The sequence below is a fragment of the Tyto alba genome, unplaced genomic scaffold, assembly GCF_018691265.1.
Source record: "Tyto alba isolate M040663 unplaced genomic scaffold, T.alba_DEE_v4.0 Super-Scaffold_42, whole genome shotgun sequence".
In the NCBI taxonomy this organism is placed as follows: Eukaryota; Metazoa; Chordata; class Aves; order Strigiformes; family Tytonidae; genus Tyto; species Tyto alba.
Genome location: NW_024881318.1, coordinates 31,781,206 through 31,802,879, shown reverse-complemented (window position 1 = coordinate 31,802,879; position 21,674 = coordinate 31,781,206). Strand labels below are relative to the sequence as shown.

The 21,674-nt window shown below is 40.4% G+C and overlaps 1 protein-coding gene across 4 annotated transcripts in view; it reads left to right on the top strand.

Moving 5' to 3' along the window:
• TNPO1 (transportin 1) overlaps positions 1-21,674 on the top strand; it is an 80,672-nt gene that overhangs the window by 6,652 nt on the left and 52,346 nt on the right. For 2 of the 4 annotated variants that reach the window (XM_042804464.1, XM_042804463.1), the window contains exons 2-4: positions 11,946-12,138; positions 12,376-12,489; positions 15,913-15,988. In XM_042804464.1, coding sequence (XP_042660398.1) covers positions 12,385-12,489; positions 15,913-15,988 — 181 coding nt within the window. In that variant the 5' untranslated portion in view covers positions 11,946-12,138; positions 12,376-12,384. Of the gene's footprint in view, positions 1-11,945; positions 12,139-12,294; positions 12,490-15,912; positions 15,989-21,674 lie in introns of those variants that run through there. The other 2 variants (XM_042804466.1, XM_042804467.1) reach the window with 2 other exon arrangements.

Below are 21,674 nucleotides of genomic sequence, written 5' to 3'. Positions count from 1 at the left end.
ATTAGACAAGTGTAAAAAAACAATGGTCTTTTCTGCATATGGCTACAACTGAATCACAAAGCAAAAGATAAATATTCTACAATGGGCAGATACAGGCAGAATAAGAACTATGAGAAAGACTTAAGACATCTATGGACACCGCACCAAAGGAGAATTTCCACATAAAATGTGAGAAAGGGCAGAAAGTATCTTGTAATACCTTTGCATTTTATTTTTTTTTTAAAGGGCAGCATATGAGAAAGCACACTGCAGGTCAGTAAACTGAGCCTCAAGGTGAAGACCATAAAATCACTAGCAGGAAAAAAAGTCCAGCTTCTGCATCATGATAATATATAAGAACTGATATAATGGACTGAGACATTAAGTTACTCTCTTGTCTGTAGACAATTTAACCTGTTGCTGTGGCTTCAACTCTGCATAGCTTTGCGTTTCATGTCATGGTTACATTATGATTTTAAGACAAAGATGATATGTAGAACACCAGCAAATTTATTTAGTGGAGTTCATGAAGCTATTTGCAACAGGCTTTTATTAAAAATGTATTAAGATGTCCTTAAAGTTATTAAATGACCTGTGCATGTAAGTTTAAATCACAAATTCTCCACTATATAAATTTTCTTTACCTTTAGGCAAGGGAAAAAGAAAATAAACCTTTAGAAACCTTGAAATATTTGTTTTGTATTGATTGTGTTATTAGTAGCATTCTAAGGGAATTCCTTTATGTGTGTAGCTATTTAGACTAATAACTAATCACAGCAGCTAATCTTTGATTCACATAGCATTCTGATACCCTTTGCAAACCAACATTGAATTATTTAAATGCCTAAAATATTGAAAACTTACAACTCAAGTACGAATGACAATGAAATTCCTCATCGAATTACATTTTTACATGTTCAGATTCCTTAAGTCTGTCTGGCTTTTCTAATCTGAATGTGTCATGTACTTTAATTTTTGGTTTCTAATTTTCCTTCTTTTGGCATGAAACAGTGTATTTGAACTAGAAAGAGGTAAAATAATTGCTAAGGAGACTGATAGCACTTTTAATATCTATAATTTTTGGCTAACACTGCGTTAACTCCCCAAGGAATTTCGCTTGATCATTCATCTACACAACAACAATCTCTGTGTAGAAACTAATTGTAGCCACTACAGCACACAAGCTTTAGTTTAGGTACATTATTTGCATTCAGAATTGCTTGCAGTTTCCTTTACACTCGTTCAATAATGCTTCAAAGCTGGTCTTACAGATAAAGTTGTGAGAACGCTTTGTCAAAAACCAATGGTAGAAATGAGAGAATACAGTAAGAAGTAGACCATTATACATGACTTTTAAAATTACTTCCTGTATTTGTGCCTTTTTTTAACTAGACAGTATAAATCCACCTGTCTACCTGGAATTATTCAGTAATCTCTTAACACTCGTTGCTGGAAAGGGCCATGAAGTTCTGTGTAGAACAACTATATAGGCTTTCTTCTGTGACATCTGTTGGCTTCAAGCTATAGCAACTTGAATATCTTGTTGAATTGAAAGTCCAAGACTTCTCTTAAAACTCATCTTCAGTTGTCATATCCAAGAGCATTTAGAATATGACTGAATATTCTTAAAATGAAAATGTTGAAGCATTCTTCTGTTGAAATGTCCATTTTTATTAGATATTCAGTGTGTATCTATTAATTAAAATAGTCTTCACTGCTAAGATTATACTGTTTTCCTTACCAGATCACCCAGAGAGTTTTGTTGCTCTGGTCAGATGAAAACTGAAAACTTTCTGAAGAAGTTTTTAATATTGTTTTAATTTCTAAAGATATTTTTCTGTTCCTTTATATTTGTTTCATGCAATTCCTGATGAGTTAATGTTGAAGGATTTGGATCATACAGTTTTTTATATTAAACAATAATAATAATTCAACTCAGTTGTTTGCCATCTAAAAATACTGATAATTCAGAGGAAACAAAACCACTGTTTTTAATGTGTCTTCAAATTCCACTGTGTATGTATATGTAGGAACAATTTGGGGGTGACAGGAAGGTGTCTGTACTTCTACCTTTACCCTTCATTCTTTTTTACACTCTCCATTTGAGGTTTGAAAGACAAGGAATGTCTGCAGTCATTCCTTAGCAGGCTCAGTAACATCAAATAAGTTCTATTTGCTTACTTAAGAGTTTTGCTTCTTTGATTAAGGTGGTTAGGGCATCATTCCTTTTGTGTATGTGTATGATTGGAGCAGTTAATTTCCCTCACAGGTGGTCACATACACAGCCTTGTTTCTTTTGGAGGGAGTTCCATTCCAGATTGGTAATTATTTGCTCACTCTTTTCCAGGAGGATGTAATTTCAGAATATTTATCTGATATTAGAGTTTAGAGAAGGCCAAACAACTGGACTCAGGGTCACAGGATGAAAGACTGAATTCCAGTTTCTGTCTGAAGCTTTTTAAGTCTTCTTCCATTCATATACCAGTTCATATATGACTCCCATTAGTCCCTATGCAGGACAGATACCAGCTTGCTGGAGTCACATAGGGACTAATATAAACCCAAATACTGTCAGTTCCTTGAGGCAACAGCATTTTAAGGACCTTAGATAAGCCACTTATTGCAGTAAGTAAATTCATAAGCCATCCAAGGAACAACAGACTAGCCTTCTGTTATGATGACCAGTGATGATGGTTTAGCCTACAGTGTTGCAAGTATCACCAAGGCACCGGTGTTGCCACCACAGACAGATCTGACAGTGTTTGTGTTGCTGACAGTTGCACATCTTAATGCGTGTTCTGTGTGTGAATGTTTTAATACACATTGAGTATTCAGAAAAAAAAGGGGGAGGAAAGTAGCTGAGTGTGTGATTCTGAATTCTGTACATCCTGGATGCAAGGTACTTTGCCAAGAAGTAAAAATAAAACCTAATCCTGACTAATCGGTTCTTAGGGCTCCCATTATCATTTTTCCCTTGACCCCTATACTGAATTCCAAATAATACCTGATGAATTTTGAGACATCTTTTGTACTAATATCTTTATAGTTGATGCTGGTACATACTATGACAAGACAGTGGTCTGATTTAAACAGTGTAGAATAACTAAATTTAATAGTTTAACTCAGAAGACAAAAAAGTTTAATTTTGTGTGTTTGGTTTTAATTTTGCTTTACGTTTGTAGCTTTTATTTTCCTCAGTAGATCATTCTCATCTCATGTGTTGAAACATACTTGCAAATAAATATACCATTTGTCTTGTATTTGTTAATTCTTTCAGTACCTTTACATGTTTCTTATTTAATGAGATTCCTAATTTTTACATTTTAATGTGAAATATACCAAAGATGTTTCTACTGCATAATTATTGTTTGTGATTTTTAAGATGGTGTTGTACACAAAAGCATTTAAACTGGTGAACTGTTTTATGGGGGATATATAAGTGATTTATACATATTTTTTCATTAAAATTGGTTTATTAAAGTATGTATTGACTCCAGCTAGAGAACTGATGATGTATTTTTGTAAATCATGGTGCAGATTTTTCAACATTAGCTTAAAACCAGATTATTTAGATTAAGTTTTTTTGATAATTGTGAATAACTTAATTTTAAAGAAGCAATGCACTCTTTTCAGGGCCGAGAACTTCCCCAAATTTGGCACTACCCCATGATGAAGTGCTTCCCTTTGCATTTGCGGTGGTGTGCTTCTTCCTTGTTGTCAGATCAGGAGATGGTTTCTTTTCTGAATGTTTTTTGTAAGAGATGTTTACCACATGCCTATGACACCAGGCCTCCCACAAAGGCCCTGTCTGTCACGGCTAAGCCATTGTTAGAGGAACAGGCACTGTGGATTCTCTCATTCTATGACTTTCCTTCCAAGGTTTGCAGGGGCTAGAACCACATTCTCAAACATGCAGTAAGTGGAAGTAAGAATCTCACATCTGTTTATTTCTTTGTTTTTACTGATCTCTTTTAGTTGACAAGGATGAGCATATAACTGAATGAAATTAAATCCTATAATGTCAGGGACCCTATCTCTTTTCTCAAGGTCTTATATCATTCTCATCCATGAATGTGGCTTTTTTTCATCCATAACTTCATTTTTAAATTATATCTGCTACTTTTCTCAGGTATTTTCAAAAGTCTCAGTTCTGATCTACTAACAAAGAACAGGTTCAAAAGCTAGCACATCATTTTGGTTTTATCTCTGTCTTGGGGCAACCTGAGTCATCAGTTACAGAAACTTAAGATCAACCAAAATGGTGAAGTACACCAGGTGCTTTGCCTCCTACAGCTAAGAGAAAGAAACCTTACTATATACTTAAATAGGGAGTTGAATAGGATTCATATGCACCTGACACTAACCTTGCTTGAAAAATTCTTTAGCTGGCAAGAAGCACATGCTGAATTACAAACATGAAATCTGACAGTAGAGATTTAAGTAAGACTCTGGACCCTCAAGAATAACTCCTGCCTTTGCATACCCACTTAGCTCCTCAAAATAGATTTAGCCTGTTACAGTAATGAGTGGGGCTTGTTACCAAGGGCAGAGCATTCCACTTTCACCTCCCAGTCCATAGTTAGTCTTTATTTTCCATGCCTTCAGAAATCCCTCTCATGTTAGACAATTACTGAGGTTCATATGCATCATGTAGAAGAGCTAAGTAAAGTACACTAAAATTTGTAGAAAGAAACTTATGTCCTGGAGGGAAAAAAAAAAAAATAAAGAGGGGGAGGGGGGATGTTTACTATTTTAGACGTCAGCTGGTAGATCTGATATCTTCTGTCAGAAATTCAGGAGGTGATGATTTTCTCAAACAGCTCTCCATTCCGTTTCAGACTGTTTTATGACTGCCAGCATTAAGAACATATACTGCCATTTTAATATCTAGCATATGTGATTACAGTGGGGCAGATCATTAGCAACACAGTATCTTTCTACTTGGGGTCTCTAGCTGTGGAAATGAAATAACAGCACATTTGAAGAGATGATGCATCCAAATGTATCCTTGTCCAGAAGATTAGTTGATCAAAGGCATTTTAATTCCAGAGATCTTTGCAGTTTTGCACTGTGTCTACCACTTGTTCAGTCATCTGGACTTCTAATGAATTATAAAAATGGTCTTTTGTCCTGTCAAAGTAGAATTCAAAATGCTCCTGATGATTTCCAAATTGGTGAAAGCTTAACAGGTTTTTGTCTCTGCAGCTGACAATGTCATGTATCTAATTTAACCCAACAACAGCAATAGATTTGATTTTTACTTCTGACATATACATAAGCCTGACCCTTCTGACATATACATGTCACGCATACTATGTGTTGATGTTCGTAAACCTAATTTGTATTAAGTCTTAATTAATTGTTCTACAACACGTTAAATGTTGGTGCATGCTTTGGCCTGTCATCCGTTTTATCTGCAATGGTATGGCAGTTTTGCACCTTCATATATATTGAAGCTATATTGCTATACTCTTTCCTCTATGTTCATTGGATACATGAGGAGTAGAGGTATTTATCACATAAAGAAGGAACATACTTCTGTCAGAAGAGTGGAATGACAGGCTGTCAGGATAACATGCATACTATTTCATCTGCTCAGTGGGATTCCACAGTGCAGGCTTTTACAGACATTATCTGCAAAAAGAAATACTGCTCCTTGCCTTTGGGAAAAGAAACCATGAAAATGTGAAAAGTGATGCCACAACAATGATGAGCCAGAACAGCTCTGCTTTTCTCACAGGCAACAGTGTAGCTGATTTCTGGGGCAGGTACATTATCATAACTGTAGGTACTCTCAGAAAAAATCCATCATCAAGCTTATATTCCATGGAGAGCAAATAACAGTACAGATTTATTTGCCTCCAATATTGAAATGTCCAGTGTTCCAGGAAATTTGAGTTCAGCTTCATTACAAGGTGTCATACTATGGGATGAATTGTACGCATACACAATTTCTAGTATGATACGCAACATAAAGACAAAACCAATTATAACTAGAATTGTCTCAAGAGGGTAGGAAGCTAACATAATTTCTCATAGTTTTTTCAGCTTCTTATTCTAATCCTAGGCCTACCAGCCGCAGGGAATGAATGACAGTAGGAAATGAAGGTCAATTAACTGTACCCAAATCTGAAACTATATTATCTGAAAGCCTGTGCATTTGCTGCTTTGAATGTTGCTATCAAATTGCTCCTTACAGATAGGAGAAATTATATCCCTAGATAGAAGAAAAATAAGTTATTTTTTAAAGATAAGCTTAACCCTACCAATGAAGCAAATTCTTAGTTTGGTACATTCCACAAAACTTTTTACTTTAGTCCAAGTCCAACCAGTGTACATTGGATCATGTTGTATTTGTCTTGCCTTCCGTTAGGAGGTTCTCTTGTTGGTACTGTCTCAGTAAGCCTTTTGTCATCCTCTGACATCAAAGAACTCTTTAAAAATGTTTCTTGTGACCTTATTTACTGGAAAGAGATTCCACTCCTGCATATACGAACTTAATACCGTTTGTGCAACTCTTACCATGAAGTTCTGCGTTCAACAGAATTACACTTGTAACAGTGAAATGAGTTACTGTTGCATTAGCCAGAAAGTAGTGAGCCTATAGCCTCTTCTGGCTAATGTTTTAGGAGACTCCACAAATACAAAGTAATGTTGAGATCCCATCATAAAAATACTTTCCTAAAAGTTCAGAACTTCAGACTTACCTTTAAAACAATCCTTCTATCGTAATAACCAATCAGCTCTGGAAAAGTAAAAAAATAATTTCATAGGGATTTCAGTCATGGACAGAAAATCCTTTCAGACTGTCTTTCCATCTGTCTCCCCAGTAATGTGTGTGGTGCTTCACAGGGTCAAAATATCTGCTTCTAAAGACTATTCAAATAAATAATTGTGTAAAAAATATTCATCTTCTAGCATATGGCTGAACTCAGTAAGACTGCACTAAATGTTTTAGAATGGATTCTCCTTTGATATGCTGGATGTGACGACTACCAGTATTTTTTTAAATGCAAGTTTTAGGGTGTGTCTCCAGCCACAAGGCATTGCAAAATAATATAGGAGTAGCTATTCTGCATGAGCTCCTTTTGCATAGGCACATTTATTCTGTGTTATGAGAGCACTTTTTTTTTTTTTTTTTTTTTTTCCCTCTCTTTAGCTTTATCCATGTCACTCTTAGCCTGAAATAAGAGGGTTTACACAGAAAGCTAATGTGGAATATCAGTTATTTCCTCTGTGCATGCAAACCTTCTATATTCAGAGATGCTATAAGCGGCCTGCATGGAAATTTAGAAGCCTGAATTAGCAATGGATTGAATGATTGATTCCCATTATTAAACACAAGTTTTACAGGTAGCAGTAGCCTAATTTTGTGACAAGAAGGTAGCTCATTAAAATTGTCTCTAAAACAAACAAACAAACAAAAAAATCCAATATTACCAGTGTAGTAAAACCAAAGACTGGGAAAGATTTTCTAAATGGTCAAGTGGCTGAAACTATCTAAAAATTCTGAAATCAGGACAATTTTTATAACTAATTTTGATGAGAGAATAATTACTTGAAACTAGTTTCAAAACCACTAGTAATGAGAAGTTGTACTTCCCAAAGGTACAGCTTGGAGGCTGTGGCATTTGAGGGACACCTTGCTAGTTGTGCAGATTTCCTTTCTGGCTGGTTGTCAGGAGGGATTTGCACCGGTCTCCTCTTTCTCTTTTCAGTGCAGTGAGACTACTGGAGAGGTGGGAAGGGTATTCTGTTATGAATCTCCTATTTATGTTCTCTACATTTGTCTGTTAAGTATTGACTGACAATTAATATACAGGTTGCTGATTAGAAAACAGTTTCTAAGCAAAGTTACTGTTAATATCTATTTATGGCATAATGAAAAGTAACGCTAGAAGTCAAAAGACCTAGCACCAAGTACACTCCAATGTGACAATAAGGACACTTTCCAGAAAAAAAAAAAAAAAAAAAAAAGATTGGGTTCGTCACTGTAGGAAGAAGCACGAATTGAAGCCTGCCTCATGCATTCAGAGCTACTACTCTAGCTACCAGTTTTTGAATGAGTTGACAGCATTACATATTGTAGCCATTCCTATTATTTTGTTGTATGACAAATGCCAGATATGTGTCATTTCATCCTGATCTAATGGGACATTCTGAGAGAGAAAGGGAAGAGAGTATTTTCAACAAAACCAAAGGTAAATTTATTTCTGGGCTTTTTGTGGATACTCAGGTAGAACATGGCAAGGTTTGTAGAAAGAGAAATAAATTTAAGATATAGATTAATGTTTGGTGGCATTTGTTTGGGGTTTTTTTAATATTACACATTCTTGTGATACCAGTGGATTCTGGGTAGTGCATGATGTCTGAAGCTTGGATAATAGAGAAATCAAAGATTAACATCAGCATTTGTCAAAGGCTCCTATCTACAATGAACTTTTGTCTTCTTAACATATATAGGTGAAGTGTTTCAGATTTTTCTGGTGCATTCTACTGATTGAATGGGATGAACCAGCCCATCTTATGTTTTGAATGGTAGCTTTCATGCCTCTCCCTGCTACTTCATTTAACATTGATTCTGAACTCCTTTCCATGTGTGAAGATTTTTGCTTGCGGGAAACAGATAGTAAAAAACAAAGAGGCAAAGGATACAGAAAGAAACAATTTTCTCATTTTTTCTATACTGTTCTTTCGTTCCAATCTGAAGTTTTTTTCTTGACTCGGTTAAATTATTTTCTCCTCTCCTGCTTCCTTGAAGAACTGAAAAGATTAGAGATAGGTAAGAATAACTTAAAGGTAATGATCAAGAAGAGAAAGTGTCCAGCAAGGTGAAGTATCTGTTTAGATTTCTATATATGTTGAGTAGTTCCCAGTAGCAAAGGATTCTGTATGGAACGTAAGAAGGAACCTCTCTTGGAAGATGTCATGGTTTGAGTTCAGAAAGCAATTGAGCACCATGCAGCTGCTCACTTCCCCCTTCCCCCAACCACTGAGAAGGAGAAAATAAGCCAAAGCTTGGGATTCAAGATAGGACAGGGAGGGACAAATCACCCATTATGGCCATGGGCAAAAGGCAGAATCGTTAGGGGAAGAGAAACAGAACATAGCTTTATTACAGACTTTAACAACAACACTTAACAGACAGAGTAGGGCAGTGAGAAGCATTGCCACATCTTGCAAACACTTCCCCCCACACTTCTTCCCTGGCTCAGGTCTGCTCCTGATATCTCTACCTCCTCCCCAAGCAGTGCAGGGGGGCTGGGGATGGGGGGGTGCAGTCAGTGCTGCCGCTTCTTCCATCTTCAGCTGGGGGGGGTATGGGGGGAGAACTTCTTCCCCCTGCTCCAGCGTGGCCCCCTCTCACAGGAGACAGTCCTTCACAACTTTTCTCTGACTAGACTCCCTCCCATGGGCTGCAGCCCTTCCCGAGCTGCTCTGGCGTGGGACACCCCCGCATGCTGCAATCCTCCCAGCGCTGAACTACAACAGCGGGGGCTGCTTCTTCCCACAGGGTCCTGGCTGACTTTAGGCTCAGACATCTTAAATGGCCGTATGAGGGCCCCCAGAGGCCATAAATCAATGTCTGCTCCACCATAGACCTCCATGGGTGGCAGGGGGGGCCGCCCTGCCGTCTCCCCACAGGATACAGGGGGGTCTCTGCTCTGGCACACCTCCCCCCTCCTTTCTTCCTCTGTTCCTCCACTGACCTTGGTATTCACACAGATGTTGCAACTCCTCCTCACAAGTCCCGCTTCTCTTCCCAGGTCCCTTCTTAAATATGTTATCACAGAGGCACAGCTGATTGGCTCAGCCTTGGTGCAGAGCTGGGTCCAACTTGGAGCCGGGGGAACTTTCAAGAAGCTTCTCACAGGGGCCACTGCTATAGCCCCCTCCCCTGCTACCAAAAGACTCCACCACTCACTCAAACCTGGGACAGAAGATGATCATTCAAAGCACTTAGATGTCCCCACTAATTGCAAAGGCTCTCATTCATACTCTGATCTGTAGGCCTTTTTCTCTCCTTTCACTGCAGAAAGACCTTACTAGGATTTAGTTCTGGTCTCGTTCATGGAAAAGAAACCTTTGTTCTTCATAGTTATAGATCCATGGTCGGCTTCTCTTCCTGCTTTTTCCCACCCTGTCTCTCAACTTTCCTTTCTGGTCTCTTCCTTTGTTTCTCATATTTAATGTTATTTTTGTCTAGCATACTTGGTTTCCTGATAAAATTAGACAAATGTCATCCTTGTGTGGTAATTTCTGAATAGTAGCTTCTGAAGGTCTAATTAGTTTCAAATAAACTTGACAGTGGGACACAAGTCTCAAAGACAGTCAAGTTTTTATAACCTTCCTGGTAAGGCATCAGTTAGAGGAATGAGGCCCAAATTAGCACTTCCTTGATTTGCAGGAACTCAGCTTTCATCTTCTCCAGCTGTGCAAGCATCACTGTAGAGAGCTCTCCTGCCCATACAGTGTGAGCCATGAAAATCAGTTTTAATGGCTTGGGTCCACATCCTTTGTTTTGACGCTTTCTTCTAGTAGACGGAAACTAGTGGAGATTCACCCTGGTCACAAAAATCTCATATAAATCTTATGCCCTTCCTTTCCTAGTAACTGGTGGCATATCTTTAGCCACCTAACTTACTGACTTCATCTTGCAGACATTTCAGTGTGATAAGTTCTCAAGAGATAAAGCACTGCTTTAGTAGTCTGTCCCAAACAACCCTGTGATAACTATGACAGTTGCTTAAATAGAAGAGCGTAAACAATACGTCCCATTTCTTGCTTTTTTTAATAAGCTGGTTTTGTTCCCCCATTGCTTTTGTGCTCTTGTGTGCTGTGCTTCATACTTCTCTGCTCTTCAACTGCTTCCTGCTTCTTATTCCGGCATGCATGCTTTCCTGATACATCAAGTACCCTCTTTCACTGTCCTCATTATCCAGATATGTACATATTATAAGTACGCTGCCTGTCTTACTCGCTGCTTGTGATGGTTCATTTTACTGGAGGCAGCAGTGCTAATTATCTCCTTTTTCAAGAATAGTGGATCATAGTAATAGAGGGAAGGTTAGGACCTGAGACCGGGCAGCTGGCTCAAGTGTTGGGGAGGTGAGACAAGAGCCACACAGCAAATTAGCTGGGATGCACTGATAAGAATTGCTAATGTTCCCTGTCCTCGGTGCCTCTGAAAAGTTGCTAAGGGTATGTTGCACGGCACTCGTGCCGAGTTCTGTATTGAAGCAGAAGCAGCAGAACGTGGAACTAGTTTTCGTATAGCCAAGAGAGATGCTTACAAACACACTGACTAAAAGTAAGATCGTAAAAGGCCAAGGAATTGCTGAATTTGTTTTGTATTTTAGACCAGTTTTAAGCAGCTTGTGTTCTTATTTTCTCCATTAGCACGTGCATAGTATATGAAGAATAGCTATATATAAAATATGTGTATAATGCATATGTAATTTATACATCTATATAGACACATGTATATATGTATCTAAATTGCAAATTTTGACCTGAGATTTCCCCTTATGTATTTTGAGGCTGAGGATAGGATACACTAGGTATCCAAAGGAGTTTCTTTTGAGTTTCGCCCCCCCCCCCCCCCCCCGCCCTTCTTGCATAGTTGGTCCTATTCCCTCTTTACACGTGGAATTGAGAACTTCTGAGATCCGCTCTGCCAAATCTCGTAGTACGGCAGACGGCCCCGCAGGTACCGCGGTCCCGACTCCTGGCTCTGCCCTGGCACCCAGGCCTCCCCTCCGCGGGCAGCAGCCCCCCGCCAGGCGCTGGGGGGGGGGCGCGGCCGCCACCGCCCCTGCGGGCCGGGGCGCCGCTTCGCCCCTCGCCTGTCGCGGCTGCCGGAGGTTTCTATCTGTTGTCGGGCGGGCGGCTGAGCCGGGGGCGGCCTGCTTCCCGCCGGCCCGGCCCGGCCCGGCACTGAGGGGCCCGCCTTCTGTCGCCCGCAGGCTGCTGGCGGTGTGGGACGCACCGGGGGAAAGGCTGACGGCGGCGCCAGCGGGCCCGAGGCGGCCCGGGCGTGCGGGAGCGTGCCCGGCGCTAGGACCCAGCAGGACGAGAGTCGGCACTCGGGGCCAGATTACAAATTCGCCGTGACTCAGTCTGCTCGGCGCAGAGCTCAGCGGGCGGCGGCGGGAGCAGGTCGGTGCGGCCCGGGCGAGCGGGCGGAGCGCGGCGCGGCGCGGCGTGGCGTGGCGTGGGGAGGGGAGGGGAGGGGAGGGGGGTGGGGGGCGCGCTGCGGGGGCGAGAGCCGGGGCGGGCCGGGCTCTGCGGTTCCCCCTCCCCCGCTCCCTCCGGCCTTCCTTCCTCTCCGCTCTCCCCCGGCCTGGGCCCTGCCGCGCCGCTAACTGCGGGCGCCTGTTGTCTGGTGTTTTCCAGAGAGCCAAGATGGAGTACGAGTGGAAACCCGACGAGCAGGGGCTGCAGCAGATCCTGCAGCTGCTGAAGGAGTCGCAGTCCCCGGACACCACAACGCAGAGAGCCGTCCAACAAGTATCCTCGGCCCAGGCCCGAGCGAGGGAGCGGGGCGGGCGGGCGAGCGGCGGGGAGCGCGGCCTGCGCGGCGGCAGGCCGGCGCTGCGGCAGGCGGCCGGGCCGGGCCGGGCCGCGCCTGCCCGGGGAGCCGCCACAGCGCGGCGGGCTGGGCCGCCCCCGCAGCGGGTGCCCGTGGCGCGCCTTTGAACCGCCGAGGCGGCCCGGGGACGCTCTGCTCCCCCTCCCACCCCGGTGGGGAGCCCGGGCACTTGTTGCGAGCCCGGAGATAAGGACCGGCTTTGTGCGGGATTTTTTTTTTTTTTTTTTTTCGGTCCTTTTTAAGCCCGGCCTGCGGCGCGGCTCCGCCGGTATCTGCCGCTTTCCCGGGCTCACCCACGCTGGGCCGCTGCCAGCGCCCAGCCCCGCCGCCGCGGCGGGGCGGGAGCGGAGCGCGGCCCTCGCCCCGCCGGGTCCCGCCGAGGGGCTGGGGGCGGCCCGCCGGGCGGTGCGGGGCACCCGGGGGCGAGCGGGGGCCTCCGGGGGGAGGTAATGCGGCGCTGGGATTCGAGGCGAAAGCCGTATCGCGGGGGGGGGGGGGGCGGGGAGTGCCCCTGGCGCAGCCGCTGCCTGCACGCCATCGTTGGCTTGCTGGCTCTGACACTGCGCATTTTGCTACGTTGTGGGGATGTTTTTGCTGGCGTAGAAGACTGAGCCTGGAACGCTGCTCGTAACACCCGTTAGAATTCACGGGAAGGGGGAGATCTACTGTCTGTGGCTCCTTGTGCTGCTTTGTAGTGCCTTTGGTATCGGCGTTGTGGATTGTTGGGTTTTTTTACACACACACCCCTCATCCCCCAAAGCCTCTCTTGATCGTAGAAATCAAATAGCCAGGCGTTAAGGAACGAAGATTGAGAGACTAAAATTTTAAATTAAGACTAATAGAAGCATAGGTCTTGAAAAATAAAATTCTCATCTACTGTCTACTGTTCCTTGAGCTAGCCATGTAAGTGCTTTAATATACCTTGAAGTCCTGAAATTCTACAAAGGCTATGAGTTTATCATATCAATCCCTTTTTATTTAAGGAATTTGCTTAAAAGTCTTCACAGAGGGCAACAAAACTTATTTAAGTAGGTAGGAACATAGATGTGTGTGTATGTGTACGTATATTTATGTTATTTTAAGAGTTTAGCTTGAAGACAAATTTGCTCTATTTCTAGGCTTTCATAACAGATGCGGTCAAGCTTAGGAAGGCTTCTGCTCTTACCTGAAAGGTGAAGGTAGTTTTCATCTCAGTCATCCTGTTCTTTCAACTATGTTTCAGATTTTCATGATGCTATCACTTCCTTTAAAAAATCCTAAATAGCAGTATCCGACCAAGCAAAATATAATGATAATGTCCCAGACTTAAACTGATGCTCTCTAGTATTTAACATACAAGAGTTTATAGTAACAGTGTTTATAGTGTAGCTTTAATGTAAAATTACATTTTAAAGCTCTTCTTCAAATAACAGCATCTGGTTTGTTTATTGAAAAATAATAGCATACATGTGAGATGAGCAATATAGGTGGTGCTTTCTTTCTTGAAAATAAGTAGAAATAGACTGAACAAAAGTGCTATTAACTGATGTTTGAAATTCTTTTTAAAATGCAGTGGTAACTCCCTGATGTGCTGAGATACCTGTGCTTTCAAGGCTATCCTCATATGTTAGCCTGTAAAGGTTAGAGAAATGGCACACTTTTTTACAATTGTATTATATGTCATTTTGGGAAAATGTTCTAAGACAACTTGACAGGCCATGTCCTCTAACTAAAAAAAAAAAAATGTTTAAGACTGTTTCCAGAAAAAAATTGTGATGGCTGCTGTATTGTAGAAATCTACTTAGTAGCACGTCCGTGCAGAGTGGTGATTAGTGGTTTCAAATTTTAAGTATTTTCAATGCATAGTTTTTTGTATGACTATTAGTGTACTGATTCTGTCATGCTCTTTCTTCATGACACTGCTTTGGCACACTTGGGTGCTTAAAACTGAAATATTAAAAAGTGGGGAGTATAGGTTAGCCAAAAATCCTTTGTTAACAAAGTTATGAATTGGTAAGGCTTCAGCTGTTTTTCACGTGAAAATACTAGATGTTTCTTGGAATAAAAAAAGAAAAAAGTGGGTAAAGAAGTTGATAAGAAAATATGGCCTATAATCTAGTCTTTGATTCCTAGACCAATTAAGTGTTTTCTCATTAAGTTTCTATTCAGTACCACTGTTCTAGTTCTTTCTGCTCACTTCTGCTGCTGCTTCCTGCTTGGTCTGTTGGAATTAACGGTTGCTAGTAATGTTCAACCAACTGTTTTGGTGATTATGTTGCTGAAACTTGGAGAAGAAGAAAATTTTGAAATATGCTACCCTCCTTCTTGGCTGTTCCTGAAAGAGATCTTTGGCTCGGCACTTTTGACAACAATCTTTGGATGTGTGGTTTTTCATTTATAGGGGCCGTGTAGAGGCCATTATACTGTGACCATCCTGTTTACATTTCATCTCTATCCCCACAGCAAAGGACCCTGCAGCTGTGATAAGTACACTTTACTTTCTTACTAATTGGAAAGAGGGCAGGCTCTTCTAGCAAAGTTACTATTTGATACAAACAGCCTAAATATCTAAAAATTAAGTTTCTTAAGCTTGTGATTGAGACACTGGCTGTTGGTCATTGAAAGGAAATGGATCCTTTAGAACTTTACTGGGCCATCAAGTCCAAGCATACATGTATTTGGCTAAGGTTTAGTGACTTTGAATGTTTGGACATTTAGCCAAACAGCAAGTAAAGTAAATGCCTGTGGAGCACATAATCTTGCTTCTAAAAATAATTTTTTATTTTGGCATACTGATGCTATTTAGTACGTCTAGTAACTTAGAGGTTACACTACACTGACTTAAAATAGGCTCTCATTTCTGAAAGCTCAGGATGTGACAAGTTAAAATCGTAAAGAAGTATATGTCTAGTATTAAAATGAGTAGCTTATTAAAATCATAATTGTTGCATTAGAATGCTGAAATGTTTTTATTTATTGTGGATGGGAAAAAAAGATGTATTACGGGATTGTGTCTCAGTGGATTCCATAGGTTTGGTGGGCTTCTCAGTGTAAATACTGAAATCTAAAACTAGAAGCTTTTTTTTTTTTTGGTGGCTTTGCAAATATTTTTAAGGATCTGTTAATTTCTGTGTCTGTCCCAGATTTTTTTTTTTTTTAAGATGTCCTCATAACTAAAAGCTATTGTTTCAGTAAGAAAGTTACAGAAACTGCTTTTAGATTGTTCATACTCTGTATAGGGTGTGCTTAGAGTCACAGCTGGTTGAATTGATGCAGCAATACATAACTCATAACTTTGTATCTAGAAAGCTATAAATACTGTGTGTGAAGATTAAACTTTCCTTAACAGTTTATCTCTTCAGAAACTAGAACAACTCAATCAGTATCCAGATTTCAACAACTACCTGATTTTTGTTCTTACGAAGTTGAAGTCTGAAGGTAAGTTCTTGAGATATTGTTTTATTCTCCTTTTTCTTTATTGTTGTTATTTTATTTAGCTTGAAAGAAATAGGAAACTGATATCTATAGCCAGTTTGCTGGTTGGTTGAGTTCCTTAGTCATGTAGAACTCAGTTATCCTCTCAGGAGTCTTTATGAAAAAAAAAAAAAATCTGATAATTTATTGGTGCTTGTAGTTTCAGCCTTGGAATAGATTCCATTCTAAATGCCCTATGAAATATTTCCAGAAATGTTGCAGCATCATACTTCTATCAGACTGAAGTGAAACTGTGGAATAACTTTGATAAATCATGACTATACATATTATAAAACACATTGCTAAATTCAGTTATGATAATGATCTCTCTAGTAATGAGACTTAAATATTTTGAAGATTACATACTAGAGTTGTCCCAAAATTATGTCTGTCAGAATCTTCATTCTGAAGTCTTATTTCTAGTAAAATGTAGTTAGAAATCAACTGGCTACCGTTGTCTTATTCTTATAGACATCAGTAGAAATGGCATATGTTATAGTGTGTAGCCTCTTCTAGTTGGTAAATTCAGACAATGATTGAGACGTATGAAAGATGGTCTTTCCAGTGTACTAGAGTAGATGATGAGCAATTGTATTGTGCATCACTTGTTTTGTATATTCTTAATACTATTTTCCCTTCATTTTCTGTCCTATTAAACTGTCTTTATCTCAACTCATGAGTTTTACTTTTTTTTTTTTTCACCAATTCTCTCCCACTGTGGAGGGGAGAGTGAGTGAGTGGCTGTGTGGTGTTTAATTGCTCGCTGAGGTTAAACCACAACAATCAGGTCTCTTGTGAGACTGCTGAGAAGCAGCTGTTGCTTCAGAGATGCTCTTGTCTTGTATCAGTGACATTTTCAGAGTCATAATCTTTTGTCCAAAGCAACTGTTTTGGTTTATTAACTTTGAATTTCTAGTTCAGGAAATTTGCAGAATATTGAGGGTGCCATAACAGTCTGGTGTTGGTGCTTTTCATTGTATTTGCCAGGTTCTAACTATCCTGTTACCTTGCTTGGGTAGGGCTAATGAGGGATGATGGGAGACTGTTGGTTGGATTTACTTCGAATCCAACCAGCAGCCCTCCATTGTCCCTCATTGATCCTGCCCAAGAAACGTAAAGAGTCCATTAGAACCACTCCTTCAGTAGCTACAAGATTCTTTCATCGTTTTTTGGACCAGTGATGGACTCATCAGGTAGATTACTGTTTTCAGTACAACTGGGAAAGTCTTACTTCCTTTCCCCTCCTGAAGAGACTTCTACTGGCAGGCTGTTCTACAGCCTTACCAAGTTTGTTGGCTTGGGGAAAGAACTAGAGTGCTTTATGCCACAGACCAAAGCGTACTGTTGAAAGTTTATGCTTTTGTTATGGCAATACCATTCCAGCAGAAGGAGCCATGAAAATAAGCTTCGAACATCACTGACAGATTATTCAATAAAAATTAATGTGTTTTGATAGTGTAGGAGAAAAAGAGCTTGGTTTGATAGAAGATGGGTCTAACCTTTGATTCAGTTTTTGCCATTGTTGAAACCACTGCTGAGAAGACTGTGCTTAAGGATACACTTAGATGACAGCTCCTGAATGTGAGAATTCTGTGCTGGCTGATTGCAATGTGTGTTAAATAGCCTCATTTTACTGCAGTGAATGTTGTACCAAATTATCTTTAGCCTGACTCTTATGCCTGTGCAGGCAAACGAACTTTTATTTGCAAGCAAATAGCTTTGCTTGAAAAGCTGGCTGTTTCAGTGAGGCCTGACTCTAAGATACTTGGGTAACCTTTATGTGCAGGGAATTTGCTTTCTTTTAGCACCAGAGGTGTTACTTTTCAGTTGCAAAAAGTATAACTTCTTTTTCCCTCCAGTGTTAGCTTCATCAGGCGTCTGTGTCTGAATGCTTGTGACTTGCTGTTTCTAGGTCTAATGTGGTGCTCCTAACATGGATGTAGTGGGGGGTTTTGTTTTGTTTTTAAATTATGTGGGCCTTGTTAAGCGGTCAAAGCTCGTTAAGCTTGGGTCTTTCTGAAAGGAGGTGCAGCCCTGCTACCATTTCATCAGTGAAGATATATGGCATGGCCTAGCTTGCAGCTATGGCATATACATGCCCTAGGTTTAAGCATTGCCTTTCTTTTTTTGTTTTTCTTTTAACTAGTGTGTATTTATAAAGATAGTGTTGTGAATCTAGATGAACCCCAATCTTACAAATATCACAGAACATAAAAAATGTTGAGGAAACAGCATTTAGTCCTGGAAGTCAGAGAGTAGGCAAGCTGATGGAATAAAATACAATCCTAAGCTGTTAATGATTGAGGTGTAGATCTCCAGAACGTACTTCCCAGGAGGCATGGTGCTCAGATCTTCTTTAGTTGGATGAGGTGGAGTCCAAATTAACTGAAAAATATCTCAATAAAAGAAGTTTGGGTTTACTAATTTATCTGTAAATGAAAATATTATTCAGGTGCTCTGTTAGTGTAAGCTGTTCCTTCTTGGTTTGGGAGGTATAAAACCTCACCGATAATGTAGTGGCACTGCCCTGCCTTTGTCTTGGTTTTGTGGATTTGGGGTTTTTTATCTGGTGTCCTCCAAGCTGAGCTCAGAATCCTGTAGACTTCTGTATTCTGGTACTCAGTAGTTTTCTGGAGTGTGTGCATGTTGCTGCTGTTTCTCAGATCACTTTCTGTATTTTATGTGCAGTTGACTGAAACAGTCCAGTGCTGCAGGTATCAGCTTTGCCTCTGCTGTTGCTTTCTTTGCTTACCTGCAGCTTCCCTTCTTCATTACAAATCATGCATCTAAATCCTCCTTTACTTCCTTGCATTTTTGCTTCCTTAGTCCAAGTCTGTTCCCTTGAAGGAAAATATCAGAAAATGTTGTCCTAATTTAAGCCTTCTTGCAGTCTTGCTGAGGCCTGCTCTATCCTCTAGTTAAGGTACATTGAGGCAGTTGTCCAGGACATCTGAAGCATAAGGCAGGTCAGAGGAAGGACCTTTTGTTGTCATAAAATGGGCAATTCGTACCATAAGTGGAAGTTCAGAGTTTGTTTTGGACCTTGTTGACCATAATGATGAAATTCCCAAAGTTGTGTGTATGAAAGCCTTTATTTGTTTATACCTTCTGTAAAGGAACATTTATAAGATCCCAATTTTTGCCATATCTAAAATAGACTGGCAAAACCAGCATCCATTTTAATTCATCTGTCTTGAACTTTTGTAGGACAACTTTGTCAATTCCCAGGTGTTTACTTACTATTTTTAAACTGCAATTACACCATGGTTTATTTCACACAGCATCCAGAGTTTAGTGAATGAGAGGTGGATATGGCTTGCACTGAGTTATCAAAAGATGATGTTTATTGTCATTCACCAAGAGTACTCTCTAATCTTCATAAATTCAATTTGTCACTTAGGGAACATTGGGTGGGATGGCTCTGTCATACTCTTGCCATAATATTATGTTGATGCAAGGTTGTATCTGCCTACTGTGAGATGACCAGGACTGCTTGTATCAGCAAAGATTACTGTGTTGCCGTCTTGTAACATTTCTGTGTTCAACTCTAAGGAGAAACTTCACTGAGACTTTGTAATCTCTGTAGGTATTCCTGCTATGTTTCTGCATGTATCTATTTTCACACCTCTGAGCAAAGAAAGGGAAGCTGTCTTTGTACCGGGTCAAAATTAACGTGACATTCTACTTGGCCTAATATGGTCTGCAAGTTCATGAATGTTTTAGATAAAAATTGCAATAACAAAAGTAGCATCAAAGCTTGCCACTTCTCAGGTAATATTTGACATACTTAATGCCACTTTATGTGGTGAAAAAAGAACATAACTACTGATACAATATCCATTCTAGTTAAGATTCAGACTGCCCATCCCCATTGCCAAAACACACATGTCCTTTCTCAGATCTACCTTCTATCCTTCTTATACAAGAGACTGAGAACATGACTAGTTTGTGTGCAGTTTATGTAAAGCTTTGCATTTGTCTCCCTATCACCTGTCTGTTGGGCTCTTGGCAGGACCCAGGCTAATGGGAAAATATGGAGACAAATGCATGATGATCCTGGTAGCTTTCTGCTGGGCTGTGCAGCTGTAATTATCTATCCTTTTGCAGCTATACAAAGACCTTATCATTCTGATCTTAGATTGTGTTTTAGTGACTGACTCTTCACCCCATCCTAACATGGGAACTCTAGTCTTTGGTCTCAACAGTGTGTTATCTCAGTGGATTGACCATGGCCTGGTGTAAAGCTATTGCAGTCAAGGATCAGAATCCTTGAGATGAACATTCAGTCTGAAGGTGAATGAGCTGGAATTGAGAACACTGCTTTAGTACCACCTTTGTTGCACACTTTAAGGATGATCTTTTTGATTAAAAGCTTCAGATATTTATAAAGCAGTTGCAGATAGAGCAGTGCCTGCAACTCTTGATTTTGTTCATGTGATGACTTAGTCATTCATAGTACCTTACTTTGACATAAAATATTACCATGGAGGAAGGTCCTGTCCTCATTTCCACCCCAACACCCTGAAGTTTTTGTTTCATCTGAAGTCTGCACAGATGGTAATTTTTATAAACTATTACTGGGATCCATGGTGGTCTTGTGGGTTTGATGTGAAAGTTTTCTGATGAGAATTGGAATTTAAACTTGATCTGGGCAGCAGTTTTCATAAGTCCATTCCATTGTGAACTTTCTTAGCATGTTGGTGTCGAAAGATCTTTGAAGCTGAGCAAAAGACCATTGTGTGAGGTCAGGTGCTAATTCACCAGCTACCAGCTTCATGAAGGTATCTGAGTAGGATTAATCCAGAAAAGTGGTTCAGCAGCTTTAACTGTTTAATTAAAAGATGCCCCCCTACCACTTCCTCACACACACACCCCCCATACCATCATCCTGTATGATGTCACTATTAAATACACTAAAATAACTGCCAAGGAGTGAATCTGACTGCATTACAGTTCAGAAGTCAAGTCAGATTTATGTACCCTTACAGTTTAAAATGCTGCATAATGTGTAGTGTCCTACTTAAATGTTTAACAGCAAAACATTTTTTCCTTTAAGTTCAGATACATGAAGAATTACATAAAGAAATTAAGCCTGAGTTTTATTAACTGTTGCATAAAGTAATGGAAGTGCATAAATATCTTAAGGAAAACTGATTTATGAGATAGTGAATTTTGTCAGATCACTAAATTCCGTGTTATTTTGCCATATACTGGCTAATTCTTCTTTTCCTTGCCTCTGTAGGAATACTGTAGTGCAGATTTAAGGAAAAAGCTTCTCCTAGGTAGCTGTTTGGCATACACACTACATATGAGAAGTGACAGAGTATTTTAAGTCTTGAAGAAAATTTGAAGTTATCTATTGGATTGCATTATGTGATCCGATGTTTCAGGAATGCTTTCCTGGAGTTCCTTATTCTGAGCATCCAGGAACAAGAGTATGGGATCTCCATTATTATCTCTTTATCTCATACAAGGAAACCATTGAAAAAGAACAAATGAAATAACAAGTTCCTTGATCATAGAGAAAATTCTCAAAGAGCTACTGGGCTTGAATCTTTCCCCAACATGCACAATGTTCTCTGAGTAGTTACCTTAGAAGAGTCTAGGACTGCTACGTGGGAATTCACTCGTGTCCAGAAGAAGCAAATGC